At 36.7% G+C, this 27,817-nt stretch overlaps 1 protein-coding gene across 1 annotated transcript in view; it reads right to left on the bottom strand.

Moving 5' to 3' along the window:
* The window catches only part of LOC113237283 (disintegrin and metalloproteinase domain-containing protein 23-like), an 889,413-nt gene that overhangs the window by 56,048 nt on the left and 805,548 nt on the right, over nt 1-27,817 (bottom strand). The window contains exon 9 of the mRNA XM_026473672.1: nt 6,083-6,222. Within this exon, the coding sequence (XP_026329457.1) occupies nt 6,083-6,222 (140 nt within the window). The remainder of the gene's footprint in view (nt 1-6,082; nt 6,223-27,817) is intronic.

The following is a 27,817-nucleotide window of genomic DNA, read 5'->3' on the forward strand; positions in this document are numbered from 1 at the left end:
TCACGAATTTTTCTATGTGCTTGCGTCGTGTCTATGTACTTGGTCTTTCAACGACCTTTTAGTCGTAGCGCCATCTATGAGAAATCTTTAACAGATTTATCACCCAGTTAGTACCTTTACAGCTACCAGTCCTGGCGAGATATATAATGTTTATAATGTTTACAAGGAGATGATCTTTACATATTACAGAGAATTTACACAATTTTGATTTTTAACTGAATGAATCTCTATAGGCATTAAATTCACATGTATCCCAAAATTTGGAAATTGCCCAGCGGTTTGGTGACACGCCTCACCGCCCGCTGCCCCGTCATTCGCCAAAGGGCGTTTGTCAACGTTGCGGCCCCCACACCTCGTTTCCTACAATGTAGGCTCGCGGTGAGATACTTCGCTTTAAATCATAATTTATTTATTTATTATATTAGGCACATGAAAATCATAATGTATTTGACAATCAACGAAAATTAGATACAAGACTGTGACTGATATACACGACAGTTACAGACGTACAAACATTCGCTGTACACTACATTCAATTTAATTTATACAATGGTTTTACTTTGATAATATTCTTTTTTACTAAATTGAAACTTTAAAAACAAAATGGAATATACAATAAATTAATACACATCTATAATACTGTATTCTATAAACTTGTGACGGTGTGACCTCCTTACACCGTCCTATCACCTCTTTGTATCGCCTTTCTCCGCTTGTATCCTATCATTTTTTTACATGTATTTAAATTTTAAATTTGAATTGTTCCATCTTCCTTCACTTTCTCATTTTGTTTTCGTACCACAGTCACTCCCAGCTCGACCGCCACAACAATCGGAGCTGTTAATAAGCTAATCATGTGTAATAATTTATAAGTCTACAGCCTTTATGTATCTATTTCTGTAATTCAGTTTCTCGGCCCATTTAGGGGTAAGTGCCTTAATAATAAAGTGTAGGGAATGTTTTATACTGTTATACCTGTTTTTTTACATTTACCTTTATATTGTTACAGCCTTTCTTTAAACTTTACTTCTTTAATAAATTTTGTGGACAGGAAGTTTCCCATTTCATTGCCGTAAACCTGTTCACGGCTAGTTAGGGTTACAACCCTTTGAAACTATTACTGTTAATTATTATTTAAAATGTGAAGTTAGTCTGTTCCTAAATACAAAATAAAGGGTCAGCAAACATATCCGTATCACATGTACTTCTCAAATCATTGTAGCTTCTACATTTGTTCTACACAAAGGGCAAATGCAAGATCTTAGAAATAGGACATCTGGGATCGTAATAAATAACATTGGTAACTGCACTTAGTCTGTCCCTGGGTAACGCAGTTTGCATTCAGAATGGATTAATACGAGTTTCGCGTGTTATGATTTAGTAACGTCTACGAAGTTTTCCGATATTCCTTTGTGTTTATTGCACGTACTGAACTCTATGCAAGTCGTTACACTTGCTTTTTACTAGATTTTATCTCTTGAATTTGCGGCATTTAAAACGAACTTGAGTTTCGAGTTCTGTGTAAGTTGGCGATTTGGCTGTAGGCGTGTTGTGTGAGAAAATATTACACTGTGTAGCTAATGGAACGTGCTAAGGCCACAAATTGGATGACAGCGTGCGGTGGCGACAGCGATGTGGGCATGGTAATATGGGCAATAGTAGCCCGTTCTCGACTCCAGAGGCCAGGAGTCTGATTCTCAGATTTTTAAACTTATGTCTATTTCGACTTTTGTCGATTAACATGAAAGTCGATCGATTCTAAAATTTCAATTCTCACATACTTTAGACACAAATGTCAAGCATCCGGAAATATCTATACGTTTTTTAGTGAATCATGTCGCAGCTTTGCATTACTGACATATTGAGAGGTGAATTATTTTAAATTAGTTTTAACGGCTTTAGTGTCAAGCCATACAATGCTGATGAGATACCGAACGAACCAACGGATCTTATGTTGCAGGTACCTTTACAGCATAGGTTTCCAAACCTTTTTGGTTCACCTAGGTACGATAAAAATATTTCAATGCCACGAAAAATAATTGAAAACATGTATTTTTTATATTAACTTAATGAAATATTTGTAGCGCGTAAAACAATAACTTTATCAACATTTGTAACAATAGTTCCGAAGTTTACCGCTAGATGACATTGGCATAGAAAATGCAATGTCTGAATCGCGGTGCCTAAGATTTTCCCAAATGTAATGACCTGTCACTAGTATTTTGTATGAAATTGATCTGATCTATTCTTCAACTTGTCTATAGTTGTAATTGATCGATTCAACGATTGCATTTTACGGTTGTCCTCATTGCTAAGGAAGCATCTCGAATTCGAGCCCATCTTTCGGGGCAGGTTAAGAGAACGTCTCTGAGTGAGTGTCTTTTTGGACAATTCGCACCCACCGGGACTTGTCGCGCTTGCATAGTTTACATACATAATTTAGATTTTTTTCTTCAAATGTGATAGCACACCCTGGATAGCATCAACACCTCCCAATTGCTATCGCCTCCAAGGAGTCTTCAGCGCCCGTTCGCGGGCGGTAGGGACCACTTTGGGAAACTATACTTTACAGAGACCAGCGTCCGACTAAAGATGTTGTTTTAATAATTTAATAATATTAATAGTTTATTGGATATTTTACTACATGTTTTTATAGTGCTTTTTATGGTATCAAGTGATGGCACGAACAAGTCGTGCGCCTGGTGGTAAGCGGTAGCCTATTCTTAAGGACTCATTCATGATGATGAGCAGGCGCGAGCGCGGCGATGGATGCGGGCACGCGGGTCTTGGTGTCTTCCCTTCCACAGTGCCGAAGCGGCTACGAGTGGGTAGATCCACACGTCAATATCACAAACACGTCGGATCGAGGCAACAGAACTAACTAACTAGTCGGTCGCACTCAGAGCCTTAAGTCCCAAAGAATAATAACAATTGACAAGTCCCATGTACCTGTAATATGTCTGGTGTTTATTTAATTAACTTTCTTCATCTGTACGTGAAAGGTAAAGAACCTTCCCTGCCAAATAGTAATATATACTACATGGAGTTTTAAAGAGGTTCTTAATTATGCTAATTAGGCTCTTAATTAATTTATGAATTAGGCATTTAAAATCAATCTTAGGGATAAAAAAAATATGTTAAATAAATAAAAAACAAACGACCGACAGGTTTTTTCCAATGCGTGATTTTTTTGTGTTCTAAAATGGTTCTAAAGCAAGTTTGTGAAAACATCTAAATGTCAAACAAAATATGGATAGGTCGTTAACCTCTCAAGTACAAAAATCGAAACTTAGGATATGTCATAGATCAAAATGTAACTAGACGTAAATTTGACAGAACATGATTATAACGTTTTAACCGACTTAAAAAAGGAGGAGGTTCTCAATTCGACTGTATGTTTGTTTTGATGTTACGCGATAACTTAATAACTTAGAAAAGAGGCTACCTCAGTAATGGTCCCATTTCATTTTGAAGAAAATTCGTGCATGAAGGCTTATTTTTGTAAATAGCGCCAAAATTTTATAAGGAGCAATTATTTTAATGGTTGATTTTGCTATGCTTCAATTGAAGGGGTTTTTTTAAGCAGTGAAAGTTAAATCTTGACGGACTAGGGGATGAATCCGGTTTTGTGCACTTCCGGTAACCGATTTCAATACAACTTGGCAAATAGAAGTAATTCCATGATCTTTTGCGTCGGGTTTTTTATACTCCGTACTGAGATTATTATTAAAAATAAACCGACTCAAAACTCTGTGGAATTACATCTATTTACCATTATTTATTGAAATCGGTTTACGGAAACTAGGTAAAATCCAATAATCCGGATTCATATTCTAGTTTGCTCAGAGGTGGAATATTTTATTAAAAGAAGGATGGTGAAAGCTGACCCAAAATCAACGAAATGCCGTTCATGGACTTTGCAAGTATAATTTAACGTTTTAGTTTATGCCTAGTTATTAATATATTTTTGTATATTTTTAGAAGTCGGGAATAAAGAAATTTCAAAACAATGTACCTATTTTAGAATAGATGAAAGAACAACGCAATTGGTTCAGATCGGCCATAGATTAGGTAACGCTCTTATACGTACGTTTGATAGTAAACATGATTGAATGTTTACCTACCCAAAGTTTTGATTATTTTATACTACACACATAAAACATTAAAGCTATAAAACGCCTAATTAAATAATCAATTAAACAATAATGAATATAAAGTAAAAAAATAAAACACAATGTGACAAAAATGTTTAGACAATATTTAAATGAGAGATACGAAAGTTAGCTAAGGAACGTTTTGACAAGAGGCCTCTTGCCAATGTCAATGTCACTTTGAGATTGAGAGTGTGTGTGAGTGTGATCATTTGTGGAAGATTTCTTCCATTTGGACAGATTTAATTTTTATTCAATTTCATTGCTACAGAACATGTTAACGTTTTGTATTTAATGTGGCAGAGTTTGGCAGATTTAGGAATATTCAGAAAGTTCTTTATATTTTTAGGAACAAACTGAAAACTTGTTGTTTTCTGCTACTACGAACAAACATCTAAAGCGAAATACATGACTATGTTATAAACATAACATATATCAAAATTTATAGCCCCCAGCTTCTACAGGCTGTACTCAATTAGCTTTTTTGATGCTTTGATAATGAATAACAAGTATTGATAGGTCTCTTTAATGCAAGTCGTCAAAAACACTGGGTCACAAAATACACGGGATGTCGCCACCCTACTTTGAATAAGACTACTACTGAGGTATACCCTTTCAAACAGAAAAGAATCAACGAAATCGGCTCTCGTTAAATAGGTTAAAAATAAAGAGAACCAGCCCCCCTAGCATGGCTAGGCATGATAGTCGCGATGTGCGCGATAAAATTGAAATAACCGCGCGCTATTGATTATCTAAATTAGATCTGATTAAGACAGCCAATAACGCGCGCTTATTTCACTTTTATCACGCGTGTTGTGACAATCATGCGTAATGCTACGGGGGTAGATCGCGATATAATCTTGAACATTAATAAACAACTGACGGCCATGATTTTTCTTTTGAGTTATATATAAATGTTAGAAAGAAGTTGGAAATGCGATCTATCTGGTGTTAGATTACTTATTCTATTTTTAAACCATTTGTTCGCTCTTGTTATATCTTATTTCATTATTCTTACTGTAGTATGAATCATAAATTAGATGTTAAAAATGTAAACAAAGTGGATAACCGAGCAAAGACTGCATTTTAAATGGTAGTTTCCTATTTTAGACGATAATAAACCCTTCGAACTCTTTTCCAGCTGTAATATGATAAAACGTAGAACAATTAATATAGATTTTTACTTAATTTCGTCGAATACAATAATTTTATTAAAATACTATATTTAAGCTCATAAATAATTTTGACACTGGTAACACAATGAATCGATGTTGTTGCCATGTTGATCAAAAACAAGGCAACAATAATCATAGCCTTCCCCAATCCATCACCGGGTGACTAGACGTAGCTTTCGGTTCTACCCTATGTTGTGAATATACCAAGGATTCACATGAAGCGTTTTGCTTCCACATTTATAATGGTGAACGGCTATGGAGTGGAATTATCTGCCTGTAGACTTATCCCCTGGACGTTATAAGTTGGGCCTTCTCAAGGCGAGAGTGAACAGGCATTATTTAGGTGTGCATGCTCCGTTGTCGACCTTATCGTTACTTACCATCCGGTGAGATGGAGTTCAAATGAGTACAAATGTATGCTATAAAAAAAGTCTATGTTATACATTGACTTACGAATAAATGGACGACGGGTCTAATACAAAAACCACGAAAAAAATGTCCCAAGTCAACCTATTTAAACGTAGTGACATGTAAAGGAATATGAAAAAGCTAAAACGTTGAATTTAAATTGTAATGTCATCGCAGTACTGTCTAATTTTGCTTGCTTCGCTGTCAGTCGAACAAATGAAGACTAAAGCGTGAATGACGCTCTGTATACGATTTTAACGCCCTATAAGTTCGGACACTTTTTAGCGCAGACCCGACGTCCATATAATTGTAAGTCAATGATGTTATAAAAAAAAAAAAGGCACGTACATGGTCCCAGGGTGATTACTGAGCGGGGCTTCGACGTAAGAAACATGTTTTGTTCGCCTCGTCTTGGGTCGGTACTCGAGCTTGTTCGCACACCCCTTGTTCGCCTTTGTTCGCGCCTCGAAGATGACATGAGGGTGTTTCTGCTGAAACAAAGCGGAAAGTACGGTATTTGATTAGTTAGCTTGCTTTGTAAGACCTTGCTGACAGGTTTCTATTTTTTCAAGACCAACAACGGAATAAACATCTAACTTAAATAATATTAAGTTGAATATTGAATATCACGATTTTTACTATCATGATATTGATTTATTTTTTGTGATATTACTCCACTAGTTTGTTATAATTGCTGATACAAAGTTAGAACACTGACAAAAATTCCTTCGCTCCAGCAAAAGAAGCAGTTAAAAATAAAAACAAAGATCTCCAACAAGGGAATAGAAAAATTCGTAAGGTCCGCCGGTTCGTTCCGTAGCTCAGGCACGGTATGCTGAAAACGCTGGTTTGAACTGCATCGAAGGAATTTTTCTTAGTGTTAAGAAATATGTAATTTAAAGTTTTAATATCATGATTTTCACATATACAGCTCAGTATGTTAAGAGTGATGTCTCCATCTCAAAAGACACTTGTTCAAGTTCAGTTAGATCGAAGGGATTTTTCTTTGTGAACGAGCTTTAAATTAATAATAATCTAAGTAGAAAGCAAATCTGAAATTCAAAGTTAAATTTCAAATCCTACATAACAGGTACAATTTATGCATATCTTTGCATTTTGATTTCAGAAGTTCAGAATTGTTTCAGAAAGTATATCGTTTTTGTGAAAAAACAAACAGGATGTAGGATTGTGTGTTTTACCCCGAGCTTTGCCTTGTCCGAGAGGCTTATGTATATTTTCATATACAATATTTTCATAATTAAACCTTCTTTACTCAAATTCTCCAATTGAAAATATTCCAATTAGCAGTTTAGGTCCAAATAAACAGTAAACAAAATAAAAAAAAGAAATCAAATTCGAACTTAGTTCCAATAAAACTTTTGTTTCAAAGTTCAACGTCCCAGACAAATGTCCTAGATGTCCTTATAACACGACCAATGTGACTAGCTTCTCTGAAAAGAGCTCTGGCAATACGATTAAAGCGATCTCATTTTAGTCGGTTAAACGAACTTTAATAGGGGCTTAGGTAGATGAACTGTAGAACAGTGAAATGAATATTTTACTAAAGCGGAATTTTAAGAATGAACCAGACTATAAATATTAGATCTCAACCCGTGCGAACAAAGATGCATGTTAATAGTTTAAAATTAACTTCAGAAATGAATATTCTCAGTTCATGGAATAAATGCGAGTACCTATGGTATAACAATGGTTTTCGGGTGTTGTTTGGGCTGCCGCGGTTCTTCAGAGTGTCAGGCATGTTTGTACACATCATTATGTGCAGAAAGTCAGTCTCACAGCTCTGCAGATTGCGTGCCAGCTCCAACTTAATGCTCGAAATTATTGTCAGGAGAATTCGCTCTTCTTTTATGAAGCAACTTTTTTTTGATGCGAGGATTAATGAGAGAATGAGAGAATTTACTTTTAATTTTATAATTTTGATAACTTTTGATAAGATTTGATTTGATAACCTAATTTTTATATTACTAACAAATGTGGACTTCTCGTTTATCTAAAAATAAAAATTATTATTACTATTATTAAAAGGTCCAGGCCTTTTTTCATATTCCCAAAATTAACATCGTTTAAAAATATTGCGTTCATCGCACGTTTTGCAGAATAGTTCTATTTTATTAGATCATCACGGCGACGTGTCAGTCCGATCATCCCGACTGTCTCATTAATTCTTCAAACACGAAAAAACGAAGACAGAGACAGCTTGCAACGGGAACTACCTCCAGATTTCCAGCTAACCAATTTACATACTCTACATTTACAGCTTCGTGATTCAAATTTCAAACGACTTAACTTCTGTGTTGCTATCCACGGTATGCTTCAATATTGCCATATGAAAGGCAAAACGGAAAAAAATCATGCTTGTTAACTGTCCATTGAAAGACGATAGGTAATTCTATAGTTATTCGTAACGTTATTGTAAAGCAAGCAAATTTAAAAATTGTGAACATGGAGAATTTTGATAATAACAATATTTTACGTAAAAGCTGTGAGTTATTCAGGAACGGCAATGAATGTACTTTCACAAGCCTAAAATTTATGAACCAAACACGCGATCGGAGTTACGTGCACCGTTTAATTAACACGGCTACAACGCCGTTTTCATATCATATTTTCCCCAAAGCACAAATAGATATAAGATACAAGCGCAATAAACGATGCTAATTCACCGCAAAACCTTTATGTTTTCCCCATTTCTACCGTCAATGATGATCCTGCAAAGCTTTTTTATTTTGCAGCCTTTTTTGGAACTTCTGCGGCGACGCCAGTGTTGCTAACGTGGCGGGCGATGAGAAATGGCGTCAATTTAGCGGGCAAACGCTGCCAAATTGGGTATTTCTCACGGAACCTTTTGCCTGCTGTTTCGTGTGTTTGCCGGTCAACTTTGTTTTTAGACGCCATTTTTTTTGTTGTGGATTGTTTAACACGAGCTTGATGAAGGTAACAAAGGATTTTCGCCTCGAGGATCAGACAACTTTGCTGCTTTTACAGATATCACAGCGGAAACTCATGTGAAGAACAAACTTTGAGCCATCTTATCTTTCAGTCTTGCTTCACCTTTTACGCGTATTTTTGCTGGCTATCATAGAGACAACAAAAAACTTTGAAGCCATGTTAACGATATTTTCATAATTATTATAAACACAAAGACGGAAAAAAAAAAATAAATTCAATTCAGCTGTTTCGAACCAGCGCCTTCACCATAGCGTGGAGCTTTCCTAATTAAGCTACTTTCAGTTGGGAGAGCGTTAGCGAATGAATTTTTCCTTGTGTTTGATCTTTGTATTAATAATTGTAACAAACCACTGGAGTAATTTCACAAAAAAATAATCAAATATCCTGGTAGTAAAATCGTGAAATTCAATGACCTTAATAATATTAAAGATATTTTGTTAAATTAGCATTGTAAAAAATGAAAAAGAGTGACTCAAAGACAGTTAGATTATAAGACTTATAGATGTTTATAATGATGTGAAAATCGTCAAAATTAAAACTAATAAGAAGACATTTACTTCAGCACATGAAGAGCATCTGCAATACTCAAATACAGAATCGGGTGAAACTACTTTACACGTCATCCGCAGCATGTTCAACGACTAATTAATGTGAGTGATTGCACCAATTAAAGACGACGTCTATACCTGCGAGACAGTAATAACAGCTCAAGTCGCAGTGCAATTAAACTAACGGGTGAAGAACCGAAGTATGAATAAAGTGACGATGTGAAGTATAGTAATATTAACAATGTAATATGCTAGACTATTTTGGAGGGAAAGATCGAGGGGAAGAGGGGAAGAGGTCGACCTAGACGCAGTTACATAGACCAAATAAATGAAAAGGCCGGTGTCGTGACGTATAAGGAGGCGAAGGAGCTGGCTTGTAAGAGATAACTAGAAGATTAGCAAAATCAGAAGACCAACAAGAGTATAACTCTTAAGTTTGATGATGAATGTGCTAGACAACCACACCAATTGCCAGGTCTCAAACTACAATGGAGTACCAGAACAACAAAATTCGCTCTAGGACATTTCAGACACCCAGACCAGAACCAATTTAGAAAAGTTTATGTCCCAAGTTGATCATACCGGGAACTCGGGACCTCTTCATCCAGCGCCCACAGTTATATCGTTGGGACACTGAGACCGTCAAAGCCAACGACAAGAACTAACGGATGAACCAACCCCGCAATGTATTTATTAGAATTGCTCTAAATGTAATAATGTAGTTGGAAATGAAGCTATTTTTCGGAGCTAAATTATATTTGGTTTCAAACCATCGAGTATATAACCAGAAATAGAGACGAAATGTCTTTCTATATGTTTGAAAACTATCTACTAACTAACTATCTTAAAGAACAAAACTACCAACCAAATGAAGTACTTTTTTTGTGGAAATCATTTTAAGGTTTTAAGTAACTTCCTGGCACAATTGAAGTGGAAAATCCAATATGTACGGTGGGGCCGAAGCATGATGGCAAGGATTCAGTAAAAAGTTTATATTCAGAACAGCCTATATTCAGATCTTATATGTAGCTAAGTAAGTCTGTGTTCCCGTTTTTCCCCCTTATCCCCCAATTCCCGCCCAAAACGTACCTGTGACACTAGAACACTTTTATATCCCCAATCCAACTCCAAATTCTTTCACAATTCTTTTACCGTAAGTGCAGCTCGTATGTGGAATAAACTACCTGCTGACATTCGTGACAGTCCATCGGTGGCATCTTTCAAACACAAATTAAAAGAGCACTTCCTGTCGAACACGTTAGATAGTTTATAGGTAACATATTTGTAAACAAATGATCTGTTATTATAATATATATTCTGCTTATGTATGTATTTATGTATATAAAGTTCATGTATGTGCATATGTCTGTCGTATGTATATTATTATCATTTATATTTTATTCACATTTAAATTTAAATTTTGTTGTACATTAATTAGTCCCGCAGACTTCATTTTTGCACCACGGCTAGGGTTGGCTGGAAGAGATCTCTTATAGAGATAAGCTCACCTCTGTATATGTCCATTGTAACGTGTGTTTCATGTGTCTTTTCTTTGTACAATAAAGAATATTATAAGTAGTAGTAATTTATTAATTTATGGTCAGGTTACAAATACCCATAAATACATACGTTATAGACTTAAGATACATAATAATAGAATCATCATTCAGTCATATGAGGCTACTGCTGGGCATAGGCTTCCCCCAACGATCTCCAGAACGATCGGTCCTGCGCCGCATCCATCGGCTTCCCGCGACTTTTACCAGATCGTCGGTCCACCTGGTGTGGGACCTACCCACTGAGTGTCGTCCGGTGCGCGGTCGCCATTGAAGAACCTTTCCGCCCCAACGGCCATCGGTTCTCCTAGCTATGTGCCCCGCCCACTACCACTTCAACTGAGCAATTCTTCGAGTTATGTCGGTTACCTTAGTACTTCTACGGATTTCCTCATTTCTGATTCTATCACGTAGGGAAATATCGAGCATCGCTAAGAAGGCTCAAGGTCACTCAGCGGTCACTTTGAGCCTTCTTACGAGGCCCATAGCGAGGGACCACGTTTCTGATCAATATGTGATCACTGGCAACACACACTGGTCAAAGACTTTCGTTTTGAGACACAGAGGTAATTTGGACGCAAAGATGATAAGCATAGATAATAATATAATAACACTCTTGATTTATTTACATGTATGAACTGCGACGTGTAACGCAACTTGGGTGTCCGGTAACCGTCTTCGGAAACGTCGGTACAAAAGTCGGGCAAAAGTCTTCCTTCATGAAGGTCGACAGATGTTGAGTTGGTACTCTTACTACAAATGAATTAAAATTCACATTGTGGCGGGACTCCAACTGCTCAGCCCTCAGAGTAGCATTGGCTAATATTGGGTATTACTGTCAGTGACGTATATAAAGGTTGTTATTTAACTTAAAACGTACTGATTGACTAGTTTTATTATGTAATTTAATAACAAATGTATAACTATTTGCTGAAATGGACATAAATGATTGAAAATTGAATTTTATTAAGCTGTTTCCTTTTGTGCCTAGGTCCTTAGTTGGATAAAAACCTAATAGGTTAAATATTGACAAAGAAATCATTAAAACACATGTAAGAAAATCCAAAGATTTACACTATAGAAGCGTTGAGTTTGAGGAAGTAACTACCTAAGCGAATTCGTAATAATACTCCAACATAGTCGAACTTGCCGAATCCAGAGCAAGTTAACAAGTTCGTACAAGTTTGGCACGCTATACGTACTTTGCGCTACACACGTTCCTACAGACATGATGCAGGTAAGTGCACTTGGGAGAGTTATGACCAAGAACTTCTGAATCTTCGAGAGATTTTATGTTTATGAGTTTCCAAAATTTTGACTACTAAGTACATGGTTTATTAATCTCACAAAGAAGAAAGTCCATTAATGATTTGAAAGTTTAAGTCGTAGCGTTAGTTGATTGCTTAATATTCTTATGCGCGAGAACACGTTTCATCGACCCGAGAATGATGAAGAAGACGACTTATAAACAAATTTGATAGCACTACTGCTCCTTCTGAAGGAGTTCATTCCAGAAAGGAATGCCACCAAATCCGTTTCTGTCTCCAAGCAATAATGTGAGCATGACTGCATTCCGGTTTTGAAGGGTAAGGGTGCTGGCAAAACAGGAGATCTTTACCTCACATCTTCGTAATTTAAAGCTTTATGTGGCATTGCAACTGTTTCTTTTACTCTTCATTTAGTTTGACATGTCAGCAACATTAGAAAAAACAATACCTCAAGAAAACACTGACTAAAATCCCGACACAGATAAATCAAAATGCTACACCAAACATGTATACAATATCTTCGCGGCACTACATGTTGGTTATGGGCATCGTTGCCAGATGTTTGGATAAAGCCGAACGTAGTGCTTTTTGAACGCGTGAGTGTCCAAATTAGACAGAGTCCGGCTTTTTTTACGATATCAAGTGACGAAATGAATTAGTCAAGCGCCTGGTGATAAGTTAATAACAATTGTAGTGCAGGGCTTTAAATCGCAAAGATCTAAAAGGCCACTGCGCCCGATACCTGAGAAGTTGACAAGTCTCAAGTAACTCTATTTCACCAGCATCTTTACCCTTTAAAACCGGAACGCACTAATACACACATTACTGCTTGGCGGTAGATATATGTAAGGTGGCAGTAATTCCCTGGACGAACTTTTTCACAAGGAGTTATACTGCTACTTGCTTTTAAGGTTTATTAGACTTATTAGTGTTATTTCATTAGAATTTAAGAAAATTTGTGTTAATATAGGTGTCCGACTTTTTTACTCGTCGAGTATATAACCAGAAATAGAGACGAAATTTCATTTAATTTGTTTGGTTTGAAAACTATTCTGCCATATCATTACGATGACAATTGCGCTCGGATTGGCCAGACCAATTCGAAACAATTGACGGGTATCGTCATTTGTTTTACTTCAAAACGACCAGCTTAACTTGAGCTTTGCTATAATGGACGAAAATTGAAAAATTACATAATTAATATTTAATTACCGATGAAATGTGATTCCGTTTGTTTTGTAATTAGATGTTTTACTGTTTTGCCCACACCACCGAATAGTACAGCACGCCATTGTTAGAGATATTATCTTTATTACAATAAATACAGAATATTTTTTGGAATATACGTAGACGTACACACAGGTCAGTAGTTGGCCTGTCTGTTCAGTGCAAACGAGAGTGGAGAGAGAATGTATGGCCCTTATTCCGTCTGTATTTCTTTCTAATGTCTACTTAAATTGGCTTGTTTGTCCGTTTTTTGGGAATCTAGACCTGCCTACTCTAGTTACGGGTAAGCGTGTTTCTTACCATCAAGTACATAAACGACTTCTTCGTCCCATAACTTGACAATTATAAAAAAACCAGGACGTTTAGTATTATGTTTCGCTACTTTTGAAAATGTGGTACCTACATATGTTGTTCGAGACCCCGATATCGAACAATGATGAATTAAACCATACGTATGGTGTTACAATCTGGGTAATACTTGACGAGTAATATCGGATGTTACTTGAGCAAAAAATATGAACTTCAAAACAGTCGAAAAAATATTACAAACATTGTTCGTGATCAAAGATTGGCAGTGCGTTAAAACCGACCAGAAACGGCGAATACCGAATTTGATATAATTCACTCTTACTACAAATTACAATGTAAAAAATCTTTTTTATAACGAAAAAGAAGCAATATCACATAATGCCCACTTTGCAATAATATGGATTCTCACTACTAGGGATGCACATCACGATACAATTTTGATGAAAATCGATTCAAGGGCATACTATCCAACAATTTCATTTTTTTGTAACGATAATTACAATGCGATTTCCAAGAAATGCAAATCGAAACGTCTAGTCAGAAAGCAATAAACATTTTGTGATAATATCATTCAATTTGAACAAAACTCGATTTACAAGAAATATTTAATGGTAAATAGTTTATGTTCTCGATTTTGGGCGTAAAAGGGTTTTAACCCGATTTAAACCAGGGCCTTGCCCATCTCTGTTCGTGCCATGTTTGAATCCAATTTTTCCCGCACACCCTGAGGGACAGATTATATAGCAGGTATCCTGTAACGCGATTTCATGATAAGATTGAATTACGTATCGCGCCCAATCAACTTTCAGCACCAATAACAGACACATCGTAAAAGCGCCAGAGGGCGCAAATTTATAACGCTTTGCACGTTTTTAAGCAAAACACAGCTATATTTAAAGAGCTATAAAGTTTAAAAGAGCACAGACGTGCCGGCTCGTACACTACGAAATAAAATATAAGAATTATATTTCTACATACATCGCTGGAGAGGTTTACGAGCCACAACCTGCCATGAGAAAAGTTAGGGCTTGGAAACACAAGTGGATTATCATGGACTTTGGATAGTCATTGAACCTCAAGATTTTGAAGACCTCGTTAGTCTAGCCAAGCGTTCGAAGTTTTCTTGGTAGGTATTATCAAATTTGATTTCTTTACACAGGTGGTCATGATATAGATCATTTTCTAGTTGAGACAGTTTTCTAGTGAGACCAGGTGAGTGGAGTCATAGTCCTCTACTTAGACAACGGTTGACGGTAATTAAGCTTATCAGTTGGGAGATCAAATTTGATGCGAGAAAGCCAATCTTCTCGGTTCTTCAGCTAACTGGACCAAAAATCAAACTCTCGTAATCAAAATGATCGTTAGTGTCTCAAAATTTACTAAGGTAATTAACTGCCTATGCATAATTAGAGTAATAATTGTTATAACTTTACTTATGGGTTTAAAGATTTTAATAATTTGAACTCTACTCCGTCAATTTATATTTGAAAATGTAATAGTGGCTGTAGAGGTCGTAGTAAAATAATTCGGCCAAGGAAGTTATGCCACCTTACCTATTTCTGCCTGTGTTTGTAATTGTGAGCATTAATGTGAGGCGGTTTTGAAGGGTACCACTCAGATCTTTGTAATTGAAAGCTCTCAGTGGTACTGCAACTGTTATGGATAGGCATGTCGCTTACCATCAGGCGCACGACTTGTCTTTTTTGTTATTCATTATTACACATGCGCTGGCTCCGCAGCTGAGTTGGCGGAAAGAGTAAAAAGTAATAAGTACCAGGACCTCGGGTCCGACTATCTATGTATTTACAGCCTTTGGAGTCGAAACAATTTGCCCGTGGAGTCTCGGTGCCCTTCACGTGAACACAATTTCCAAAAAAATAATAGACTGTCTTGGAATTACAAGGGCTACCTTGCCCAACGCATTAGCGTAGCAATGCAAGGGGGTCCGCCGCCAGCATCTTGGGCACCTTGCCGCGGGGACCCAATTATATTAATATAATTTAATCCTAGTTTTACTTTTTAGTATTTAAGTTTTTATTGTACCTTACCTGTATATTATGAAAATAAAATTATCGAAAACTTTTTACCGATATACCTCGTCTCTAACAAATGTAGTGTAATGAAGTAACCTTTGAACGTTGTCGTAAAAAAAATTAAGTAATTTATTTTAAAAAAATGCTCCTTTCATTTTATTTTTACCTTAATTTTAATGTATTTACTTAAGTAAAAGCAAAACATATTCATTTAAAAGCGACGCTTGTAAAAATGGTTTACGAAATATGTAAATTAGTACACGTCGTTACAAGGTTATATTTTGTAGATTTTTTATGAAATGTCACAGGGATCATACTAGGTAATTTTTATTATAGTTTAGCACAATAGGTTTTACCAAATTCACAGTTCTTTCATCTGGGAGTTCGTCGCAGATAATTTTTAAAAGTACCTCAAAATTATACCATCATAATTCCCTTTTATATAACAATCGTATCCCATAATTCTTGTCCATAAAATTCAAACTTCAAAGGCAGTGAGCCGTGAGGGCCGACGATAATATCTTCGATATGTAGGCTGGCCCTGATCCTCGCTCAGTCATTGTCACAATGAGGGATTGCACTCATTTGCCCCGGACACTTTGAAGGGAATCCACCTCAGCTCTATGAGTGTACCAGATTTTAGGAATTGTCCAGGAAATCAATGGTTTGTCGAAGTGTAATGATCCTACCGAAGAAATAATTTTTGCACACAAAAGCCTCATAATTTGTAACAATTCGATTGTATTTGTCTGTCGTAAAAAAAGAAAGAATCCTGGATTCTAGAAAGAGAAAAGTTTCACATAAATATATGAAATTACAACGGCGATAGTTGTAACAAAATGGTATCCAACTTTGAATACTAAATATGGTTTTCGTAGAGTTTCGAGTTTGTTTTTAACTGACTCAAAAAAAAGGAGTAAGTTCTCTATTCGTTTTTATTTTCTTTTACTCGAATACTCCGACATTTATGACCCGATTTCGATGACTTTTTTTATTCAAAGTTATAGTGGCCCGATTCAAATTTAAACATAATATTCCACACCTGAGGGTGGTAAATTAGGATCTGAATCCGGTTTATTGGGTTTCAACTACTTTCCGTTAACCGATTTCAATAAAACTTGACAAATAGATGTAATGACAGCGAAAGCGAATAAGCAAGCACTTCTGAGATCGGTTTTTTAAACTTCAAAATGTTTCCTTTTTGTGTTTTTAATAGACATACTTCATAAACGCAGTGTATGTATGTATGGATTTACAAAAATTGACAATTCAAATGAACCTTTGCCCTGCAGTTGGACGAACAATGGACTGCTGATGATTTAAATGAAACAAGTTCGGTTATTTATTGCGTGACCAACATTTAGTCGATAATCGATAGAATATTTATCGATTGCAATGAGTAGCTGCTTGCAAGCGGGCTACAATTTTGTGCGTCGAGTATATAACCAGAAATAGAGACGAAATATCATTTAATTTGTTTGAAAACTATTCTGCCAAATCATTACGGTGACAACTGCGCTCCGATTGGCCAGCCCGAATTCGAAACAATTGACGAGTGTCGTCAATTGATTCACTTCAAATCGACCAGTTTAAGCTTAGCTTTGCTATAATGGACGAAAATTGAAAATTGTTTTGTAATTAGATATTTTGTTGTTTTTCCCACACTACCAAATGGAACAGCACCCCATAGTTAGATATATTATCTTTATTATAAATAAATACAGAATATTATTGGAATATACGGACCTGTACATACAAGTAAGTTGCTGGAGTTAGCTGGCGCTGTACTGTTTCAGCTTTCTAATTTGTGATTTCAGCGCAATTAAAAGTGATATAAGGTCGTATTGCCTAATGAGTTGCCAGTGATTGATGTCCATTAATTATTCCGTCTCTATTTCTGATTATGTACTCGATGCTTTTGTGCAATTAATTGTCATTTTACTCCATCGTCAAAAAGGATTCGTTAAATTGTTTATTACGAATACCATTACCAGGTTTTAAGGTATTAGACAAATTTTCGACATTTCTCTCCCACATTCGCCTGCGTGAAACTGTAACGCTAAAGTTTTCAGTAAATCAGACGTAATCCTGATGCACAGAGATCGTCTATTTTATGGAAAGGGAAAGCGATTTTGAATAGTTACAAGGACCCATTTATCCGATTTTGCTTTGGTAATTCTGTGTAACAGGGTCAGGGATTTGTTAGGATCAACATGAGACTGCTTGCATATTGATATATTTGTCATGATTTGTTTAATCATAATGTTGAATCATAATAATAAGTTCTTTAATTGATATGTCCTTAAGTAACTAATTCTATATTTATTTCATTGGTAAGGAAATTAAACTTTAAATTGATTAAACTCTACTGCTGATGTGTAGGTCGCTTTTTGTAAATAATGTTTTACCTATTTCTGCAGTAATGTGAGCATTACTGCGTTCCGGTTTGCAAGGGTAAAGGTGCTGGCGAAATTACAGGCACATGGGACTTGTCAACTTATGTCTCAGGGTGATGGGCGCAGTTGGAGCGCCCCTCATATCTTTGCGATTTAAAGCTCTAAGGGGCACTGCAACTGTTAGGAACAGGCGTGTCGCTTACCACCAGGAGCACGATTTCGTTCGTCCAAAAAAAAATTAATTCAATTTAATTTAAGGCAAACGCGGTTATTGTTAATTTTGTAACATAATTATTTTATTATTTACCTTTCCACAGAGCTTTAACAAGATTGTGTGTGATGATAATGGGTTAAGCAATCAGATCAATATTAAACAAGGTGTAACCCTATTTGGAATAACGCTTCAATAGATGTTAGTTAAATAAGTGAGTATAAGCGCTTATATGTTAAACTCGGTTGTAATTTTGCATTATAAATCGTTTTTCTCAAGTCACAAACTGTGCCGGTAAATTTGCATAGGTACCCTAAACTTTTCTGTCGAATTATACTTACATTTATTCCGAATTATGACCACCTATCGCTTGGTAGATAGAAAATATTTAGAGACTTTTGAGATGTGGTTTGAGAGGCGGATGGGGAGAATTGGATACACATAATAATCAATAATAATAGTTTTTTTATGGTATTATGTGACGAAACAAGTCGTGCACCTGGCGGTAAGTGACACGCCTGTCCATAGTAGTTTAGTTAGTGAAATATTATTTGCAACGATTCGTCTTATCGCTTCATCTTTAGAGTAGAATAGGACAAAAGAGTGAGTCGCGTCGGTAACGCACGTGCCATCTGTATAGCGCAAACAACTAACTTAAGCACTTTTACGCATTGGCACTTAAACTTGATCATCTTTACGCGAAACTAACTTTGTTGAATTAGTAAGAAATGAGTCGGCAGTTGGTATTCTACGAAGTACACTTAACGATTACACTTTGTATACAAAACAAGCTCCCAGCAGTCTGATCTCTCTGTAACTTAGTATAAGTACATAATAGAGAGAATAGAGTCCGTAGACAGTGCCGTAGTGTTGTAAAATTGGATTTACTCATATTTTCACTTATTACCATAGTACAATATATAAATATAATCGTCAAAGCAATGTTACATACTACAAGGCAATTTACTCGTAGGTTATTTATTATACTAGAAACCACATAGTTAAATTTAAAAAAAATCAAAGACAATTTCTGATAGAAGTACCTCATCGAGTATATAACCAGAAATAGAGACGAAATGTCATTTAATTTGTTTGAAAACTATTCTGCCATATCATTACCGTGACAACTGCGCTCCGATTGGCTAGCCCGAGTTCGAAACAATTGACGGGTGTCATCAATGGGTGTCGTCAACTGTTTCATTACAAGTCGACCAGTTAACTTGAGCTTTGCCATAACGAACGAAAATTGCAAAATTACATATTTAATATTTAATTACCGATGAAATGTGATTCCGTTTGTTTTGTAATTAGATGTTTTACTGTTTTTCCTACACCACCGAATAGAACAGTACGGCATTATTAGAGATAATATCTTTAATACAATCAATACAGAATATTTTTTGGAGTATAAGGAGACGAACACACAGGTCAGTAGTTGGCCTGTCTATATTTTAGTGCAAACGAGAGTTGATATTTATAAGAGCTATATCGTTAATGTGTTACCAGGAATATATTGCCCTTATTTCGTCTCTATTTCCGGTTGTATACTCTATGAAGTACCTACAGTTAATACATTTTAGGATATAAGTGTCTTTATGTACCCAATGTAAATATTGATTTTTGATTTTGATTCTTTGTAAAAGCGAGGCTCTTTTGATCCTATAGTTTTATTTTACAGTTTTGTGGTACTATAAGTTCATAAAAATTGTCACTTTTCACATATTAAATAAAATAATAATAAACAATAAGAAAAACCTACCTAGTAGTTAAAAAAGACCACATGAGTAAATAAGTAATTCAAAACTAGAATTCAGAAAACGTATTTCACGCACGCATTAATCGTACCGATGGACCAAGATCATTAAGTTCATGTACATTTTTAGTAAAAGAAGTGTTAATGGTTTTATTACCCTATTGTAATAGAAGATTAAGCCGTTCCAAGATATAACATTCATCTGTGCAAATAACATTTAACTATACCACTGCTGTGCCCGCAACCTACACTAGACATAAGTTGACAAGTCACATGTTGTTTCACCAGCAACTTTGGCGGCAGAAATAGGTAAGGACGTGGCAGTATTTCCCAGGATGGACTCTTTCACAAGGAGCTCTACTATTACGATTTAAGAATAGTTCTAACAAGAGTAAAGGGAAGCAGAAACATTCTAAAAACCCATCTAATACGACATAAAGATTTCTTTAAAAACCTGATCAAAGGTTAAGTGGTAGGCATGTGTGGAACAGATACTCATCTTCCACACATGCACTCACGCGGTGGTCTAATTCGTATAGGGAACTTCAGATACATCAAATTGTCTGGCAGATGTGTACAGGTTTCCTCAAGAAGTTTTCTTTCACTGAAAAGCTCATGGTAAATTTAAAATTAAATTTCCCATATAAATTCCCAAAGAAAAAAATGTGAATGTTGAAAACTATGCCGAAGATCCCCCAAATATCTTCAATACTAAAGTAGAATCAAAAACCAAACAAAGGCTTCGAACAAATAGCATCAATCCGCTGAATTGAAGTAGTAATTTAGAAGGAAGTAGATTTAAGAGGTGCATCGCGCACCTGTGGTGTATTTATTACCGCTACATTGTACTTTGTTTGTATGGATATTCGATATTTCTTTGTTCTGTTTATTGGGGACATCAAGGTTCAATTTCCAATAAGGACATAACAATTTTGTATTTCAATAAAACGTAGAATGAGATATCGATCTGAAATTTATTCCTGGTGCAGTACACGTCGCACTGCTATACAATAGTGTTGTAACTCAAAATATGTGAAATTAGCCGCGTATTATTATTATTTTTTTTTTTTAATGTGACTCGGCAAAATGACTGCACCGCGCCTGATGGAAAGTGCGAATACAGTCCAGAGATGAGAGTAACGGATGGAAAACACAAATATCTTCACTCCGTCACTATCATTTTGCCAGTCTGGCCAAATGCTTCTTCACACTACGTTTGAAGGACCCGATGTTATAGAGGGGAGGGAATACATGCGCCGGGAGTTGGTTCCACAATTTGATGGTTCGGCATAAGAACGAATTGCCAAACTTTTTAGTGCGTGACGGTATTGAACTGACCGTCCAACTGTGGCAACGCAGTCCGGCACGGGTGGTCCGCTGATGGAAAGGAGAGGAAGGGACAAGGTTGAATAACTCTTCAGAGCACTCACCGTGGTACAGGCGATAGAATACGCTAAGAGACGCTATATCTCTGCGAAGCTGTAACGACTCCGCATGCTCAGTTACATGAGGATCGTTGACAACACGGAAGGCGTAGCGCTGCAGTCCATCTAGGGCATCGAGCAAGTACTTGGCAGAGCCGTCCCAAAGGTGCGAACAGTACTCCATGCTGCTTCGTTTATAAGTGATGTATCACTGATGAGTTACCAGGGATATATGGCCCTAATTTCGTCTCTATTTCTGGTTACGTACTCGATGTGAGAGTAACAACTCGACACCTGTCGACCTTCACGAAGGAAGAGTTTCCGAACACTCAAGTTGCGCAACACGTCGCGGTCCGTACGTGTAAATCAATAAATACATTATTACATTGTATTTATGTTAGTCTTTAAGTTATATATTATATGGGTCATGTGGCCAGAAATAAATAAACAAGTAAATATATAAAATAATTGAAACAATTGTCGGTAGTACATGTTGTTCTTTTTTTAAATACAAGTATCTAATAAAAAGTATCTTTTCACTAAAATGTCTTGAAAACTCATAGACAGTATAGAACATATAACTGTAAAGAGCAGTTGTAATACTGTAACAAACATGGCTTAAGATTGCTAAGTTTGTAAAAGTTATGCGTGTCATAATTAACGCTTACCAGAATATAAATAAGTATTAATAATTTCACTTTTCGAAGGTTCGCGTCGTCTGCATGAAACTTTTAAACCAGTGTTGAAATGGGTTTATGTTATCAGATGGCGAGACTCAAAACGTCCACAGTTTCACTTGTCAGGTGTAATAAACATTTGTGTGTTTTCAACGTAGTTTCTATTTTATTAAGTTTAAATTTTAATACCGATATAGTAGTATTATCAGAATGCTGACTGAAAGGCAATTGGAACCCACCAGCTCTCCAAAACTATAAATGTTATTATACTTTGAATTGCAATATACAAAACGAGGGAGTCATGGTATATGTCAGTGACTAAATTATTGCCGACAATCGAAAAACCACCTTTCCTTAAACTTAAACTACCTAATCGTACGTGTATAGTTGCGATCTACGGCCACCTGTTTACCATAATATCGACAACTTTCTTACGTCACTAAATGACACATTACAGTCTCTGAACGGGTACAAAAATGTATACTTAGTTGGGGATATTAATATAAATATATTAGAAAGTAGTTCCCATTGTAACGACTATCAAAATTTGTTGAGTTTTCACGGACTCCTCCCGGGACACACGATTCGAGAACAAAGCTGCTTATATCACATTTTAATAAAATCTGAACTAAATACATCAACTGCCGTCATACGTACTACCCTAACAGATCACTACACTACCATTTTTAGCGTCGATAAAAGAAACCAAATAACTAAATCTCCGTCTATTAATAAAACTATAGATTTTGCTGGTGTGGTTTACGAGTTAGAGAATACAGACTTCAGCCCCATTCTAGAATGTAACGATACTAACACAGCTACCAAACTACTGCTAACCACTATAAAAAATGCTGTCCATAAAAATACCAAAATAAAAAATAAAGCAAACCGGAAAACAATTATACAACTATGGGTAACACCGGGATTGCTATCGTTGGTAAGATCAATACCAGTGTTATTATTTTGATCCATTTATGGAAAAGTATCTTTCTCCGTTAAAAAAGCATTAAGTTTGGAATCTTTATTAATCCAAACCCAAACCTGTAACATAATCCAGCAGACTGCTGCGGTACGGCTGATTTGCATGAACGGCTCCAAATGAGCCATAGGATTGCACCGTGATACCGCAACTGTACCGATTTAATCCGACTTTGAGAGCTTGTAACCAGCAATAACAAGCTTCATATATTTGTTACGGAAGGTGCATTGAAATTAGAAGCATGTGTCAACTTGTCTGTACTTTAACGCCGTATTGTTCCCTGCTCCTACAGCAGGACGAACAAGTTGTGCGCCTGATGCTAAGTTACACGCCTGTCCATAACAGTTGCAGTGCCACTTAAATCTTTAAATCGCAAAGATCTGAGGGCACCGCTACTGCGCCCGTCACCCTAAGACATAAACATAAACATAAACTTATCAACAAGTCCCATGTGCCTATAATTTCACCAGCACCCTTAACCCTTCAAAACCGGAACGCAGTAATGCTGACCATTACTGCTTGGCGGCAGAAATAGACAAGGCAGTACTACCCTGGATGAACTCTTTCACAAGGAGGTCTACTGCTACTAAATAAATTATAAACGCGCATTTGACCTCCGTCTCACCTGACGGAAAGTGACGATGAGGTCGACGATGGAGCATGCCCTCCTAAATAATGCCTATTCACTCTCACCTTTAAACGCCCAAGTTATCCATTTCAATAGCATCAGAAATCATTTATAGAAACAAAATTCATGTTATAAATTTAAAATTTTCAAAATCTTTATTTCGGCCATGCCCATAGTGTGTTAGTTACAAAAACTAATAGGCTATGTTGGTATGGAGAAAATTACAATTAAACAAATGAAATTAAAACCACATCAAATTATGAACTAACCCCTGGAACTCATGTGCACTGAGTTGCAGTGCAAATTCACAAGGCTGTTGGAACCATAACGCACACGGCGCATCAGGAATATATAATATATTGAATAGTAATTTCTTTATAAAAAATAGTGTCAGATATAACATTAATACGAGGAATAAAAATAAACTAGCTGTTCTTGATAGTCGTCTTCACAAAGTGACAAATTCATTTAAAGGGCAATGCATATACGCTTCCATAACAAGATTCCGGTTGATATACAAAATTTGCCTTTCACTTTAAAACTATAGTGAAACAAATACTTTATACTAAAGGTTATTATTCTGCGTACTTGGATAACAAAAATCCGTGGTAGTAACCCGTTTAGCTTATCGAGGCAGTCTCGATCTCTGACGTTCGAAAAAAAAAAATATGTTGTAAATGTTGAATGTATACGAATGTTATTTACAAAGAGCAAACCCTAGAGTTTCTTGCTTATTCTTCTCAAGGGAATCTGCCTTACGAATGAGCGGTAGAGTTTAACCAATGTGACGATTTCCAGTGTAATAATGCTTACTTATGAAATATATATTATGTTGATTTGAATTAGATTTTTTGATTTCAGGGAGGCAGTTCACTGGCAACATTATTGCACTGAAGCTGTCAGTACAGTGTTTTTTAACTTGTCCATGGGCTGCACGTGCAAAACATTCCCAAAAAGGTGGTTTTGACATGCCCGTCACAACGTGCGAACCTGTGGGACAACATAATCAGCGCACGGCTGACGCCCTACACTCCTTCTTTATATCCAGGTGACCCAATGACCAAGGTATTTAAAACGCGTTACTGACCATGGAATTGAAAAACAAATATACGAGATTTTAAAACCAAAAAATATATAATAATATTTCTATTGTGTGGCAATGGCGATGACCTAAGAATTTGAAATTTGATCATTTCACAGCTTGTTTTGGAACAATTTAGAGGGTTCCAGAAATCATAAAGACCGTGTTTTACCAAAGGGCAATAACTTTAATATGATTTACCTCAAAAGTTTAATACAATCTGTACAAAATGGGCACCACAGTAAGGCATAAATATTATACAAAATATTACACTTCTAAAGCCGCTGATAAGAGCATCCAAAATTAGATGCCGACCGACCCGGAGAAATTGTGAATTATTACGATGCTTCAAGTTTGTTGCAGGTAAACATCGCGTTGTTTAACAAAAATATTGTTGTTCATGGATGTTTCAGGCAACAGAGATTCGTTTACGTAATTATGAGTAATTGAACTAAACTTAAGTGTTTGTGGTAACTGATTTAAAAGAGGGTGAGTTCAGTAATGGTGTTCCAATGGAAAAACACTCGTTTCTTAATTGTGAAGTCAATGACTTTGATTTCCTTGAGCTCCTTGTGAAAGAGCTTGTCCAGGAAAGTCCTACTCCCTTACCTTATGATCCAACACTGAACAAAAAACTGAGCATAATTGCGTTCCGGTTTTGAAGAGTAAGAGTACTGATGTAATTGGACATGGGACTTATCAACTTATGTCTCAGGATGTCGGGCGCAGGGGCAGTGTCCCTCAGATTTTTGCGATTTAAATCTCTGAGTGGCATTACATGCATGCCATGGACAGGCGTGTCTCTTGTTGCGGCGAATACTTGTTAATCCCGCCACTTGATGTCATTAAAAAAATCTACTTTAAATTTATGAATGGTTAGTTGCAATAGCTCTTATATCGCTGACACCACGTCACAAGAAACAATGAGTACAAATTACTTCAGCCCATCCAGCGCAAATCTGGAATCGCTGGAATACGTAGTGTTCTTCTTAGGGTCGTATTCCAGAACTCTACTCAATGCTCAAGTCAGGATTTGAGCAGACTTGACTATGATTTTAAGCACTGGAAATACGACCCTAATGGCAAGAACTTGAGTATGATTTTCAGTGCTCACTGCAATACTCAAGTCCTGACTTGAGTATTGAGTAGAGTTCTGGATTACGATCCTCAGTGTCGGTAGAAAGCGGCATTCCTAGTTAAAGAAACTAGGGGAATGGTTGGGATGTAGTCTTCTTCTGAAGGTCGTTTCCCCAAATGGTTTTCGAGACTTTATGGACGATTTTCTTCCATCTGGTTCTGTCTTCGGCCTCTCTCAGAGCAGTTGTTACAGGGAGGCCAGTGAAGGCGGTTACTTGGTGACTCCATCGGCTAGATGATCTACCACGGAGTCTCTTTCCCTCCACCTTAACCATCTCAACTAGTTTGTCGTGGAGTCTGGATGTCGGCGAGAAATATGGTCAAAATATTGTAAGTCTTTGGCAGCACATTGTGTTAAGTCTGTCTGCGATAGGCTGCAGTATCACCTCACTTTTTGGAGCGACAGCTTCTAAAGTTAGGATCGCCATGATGTTGTCCAACCCCCGTTCGGTCAGAGAAACCCCGAGCATAGCTCGCTCCATCACACTTTGAGCGACTTTATATTTATGAATGAGGCGTGTTGTTATTGTCCACGTCTCGGTGTTGGAGGACGTAACTGATAGAACGCACAGTTTAAAATACCTTTGTTTTTAGACTTTGACGGGACCTTACCCCTGGAGCAAAGATAGGATTAGGATGAAAATAGCTCGTCCAGAAGATGCCTATTCAGTCGCACCTTAAGGCTACTGGGATCGTATGTGTTTAAGAACATAGTCGCAGACAGGGAATTCCATTCTTGGGCTGTGCGCATAATAAAAGATGACGAAAAGCGCTTAGTACGCTTAAAGGAAATAACGACCAAGTAAGGATAATATGCCGCCGTACGTCGCCAAAGGAATGATGGCACGATTTAAATTGCAGGTAGCCCAAACCGGCCAACTACGCGAGGAATGCGAACGATGATTTCCTTCGATTTGTGGACTGTATAATAAGAGTAGGAAGGAGCTGAGTGCGTAAACCTCTTGAAACGGCGTGGCCGTTTTGCCGGTGAGTTGAGCGATCTCGGCTTTTTGCCTCGCCCAGGGAGCGATGCTTGATGATAGAAGTTCACGCAAATTTGAATTTGAACTGGTGGAGACCAGTTCGTTATAATTATTAATACAAAGATTAGAAGAACACTAAGAAAAAAATCCTTCGATCCGGTCGTATTCGAACCGATGTCTTCTAGCAAACCGTGCCAGATGCTATGCCACCTAAGTCACGGAACAAACCAGCCGACCTCACGAATTTTTCTATGTGCTTGTTGTCGGATCTTAGCATTTGGTTTTCAACGACTTTTTAGCTGTAGCGCCATCTATGAGAAATCTATGAAAGTATTTCGTCACCCAGTTAGGCAACTTTACATATATATTGCTGTTATATATATTTTGTGTATATTATATAATATTATTGAACAATAATATTATTTTATATTATATAATATACACAAAATATACTATGCGTGTACTAAAGAGTAATTTGAAATATTACTCAATTATCCAACCAATCCATCATATTATTTGAATTTGAATTATTATAAAACCACGAAATGCCTAACGGGTGGCCTGGTAAAGTTATTTTAACGATTACTTTGTTTACTTAGTATGTATACGTATGGCCAGACAGCAATTCCTGTAACTCCCTAAATTAGAAGCGTCCAATCGAACCCCATAGATCATTTTCGAGGGTTCCGTCGTGGCAGCCGAGAGACGTGTATGGGGGCAGAGGAGGGCGAGGTAAATAGGGTTGTAGATTGGATTACAACCTATGTTTTTTATGCTACAGTATTATGTCAAAAGTACGTGTTGTTAAAGATATTTATGTTCCGGATTTTTGTCGTTGAACTGATGATTATGATATTTAGTAGCAGTAGAGCTTCTTGTTAAAGAGTTCGTCCAGGGAAGTAC

This window comes from Hyposmocoma kahamanoa, unplaced genomic scaffold (assembly GCF_003589595.1).
Source record: "Hyposmocoma kahamanoa isolate Upper Pololo Valley unplaced genomic scaffold, ASM358959v1 93, whole genome shotgun sequence".
Taxonomy (NCBI): Eukaryota; Metazoa; Arthropoda; class Insecta; order Lepidoptera; family Cosmopterigidae; genus Hyposmocoma; species Hyposmocoma kahamanoa.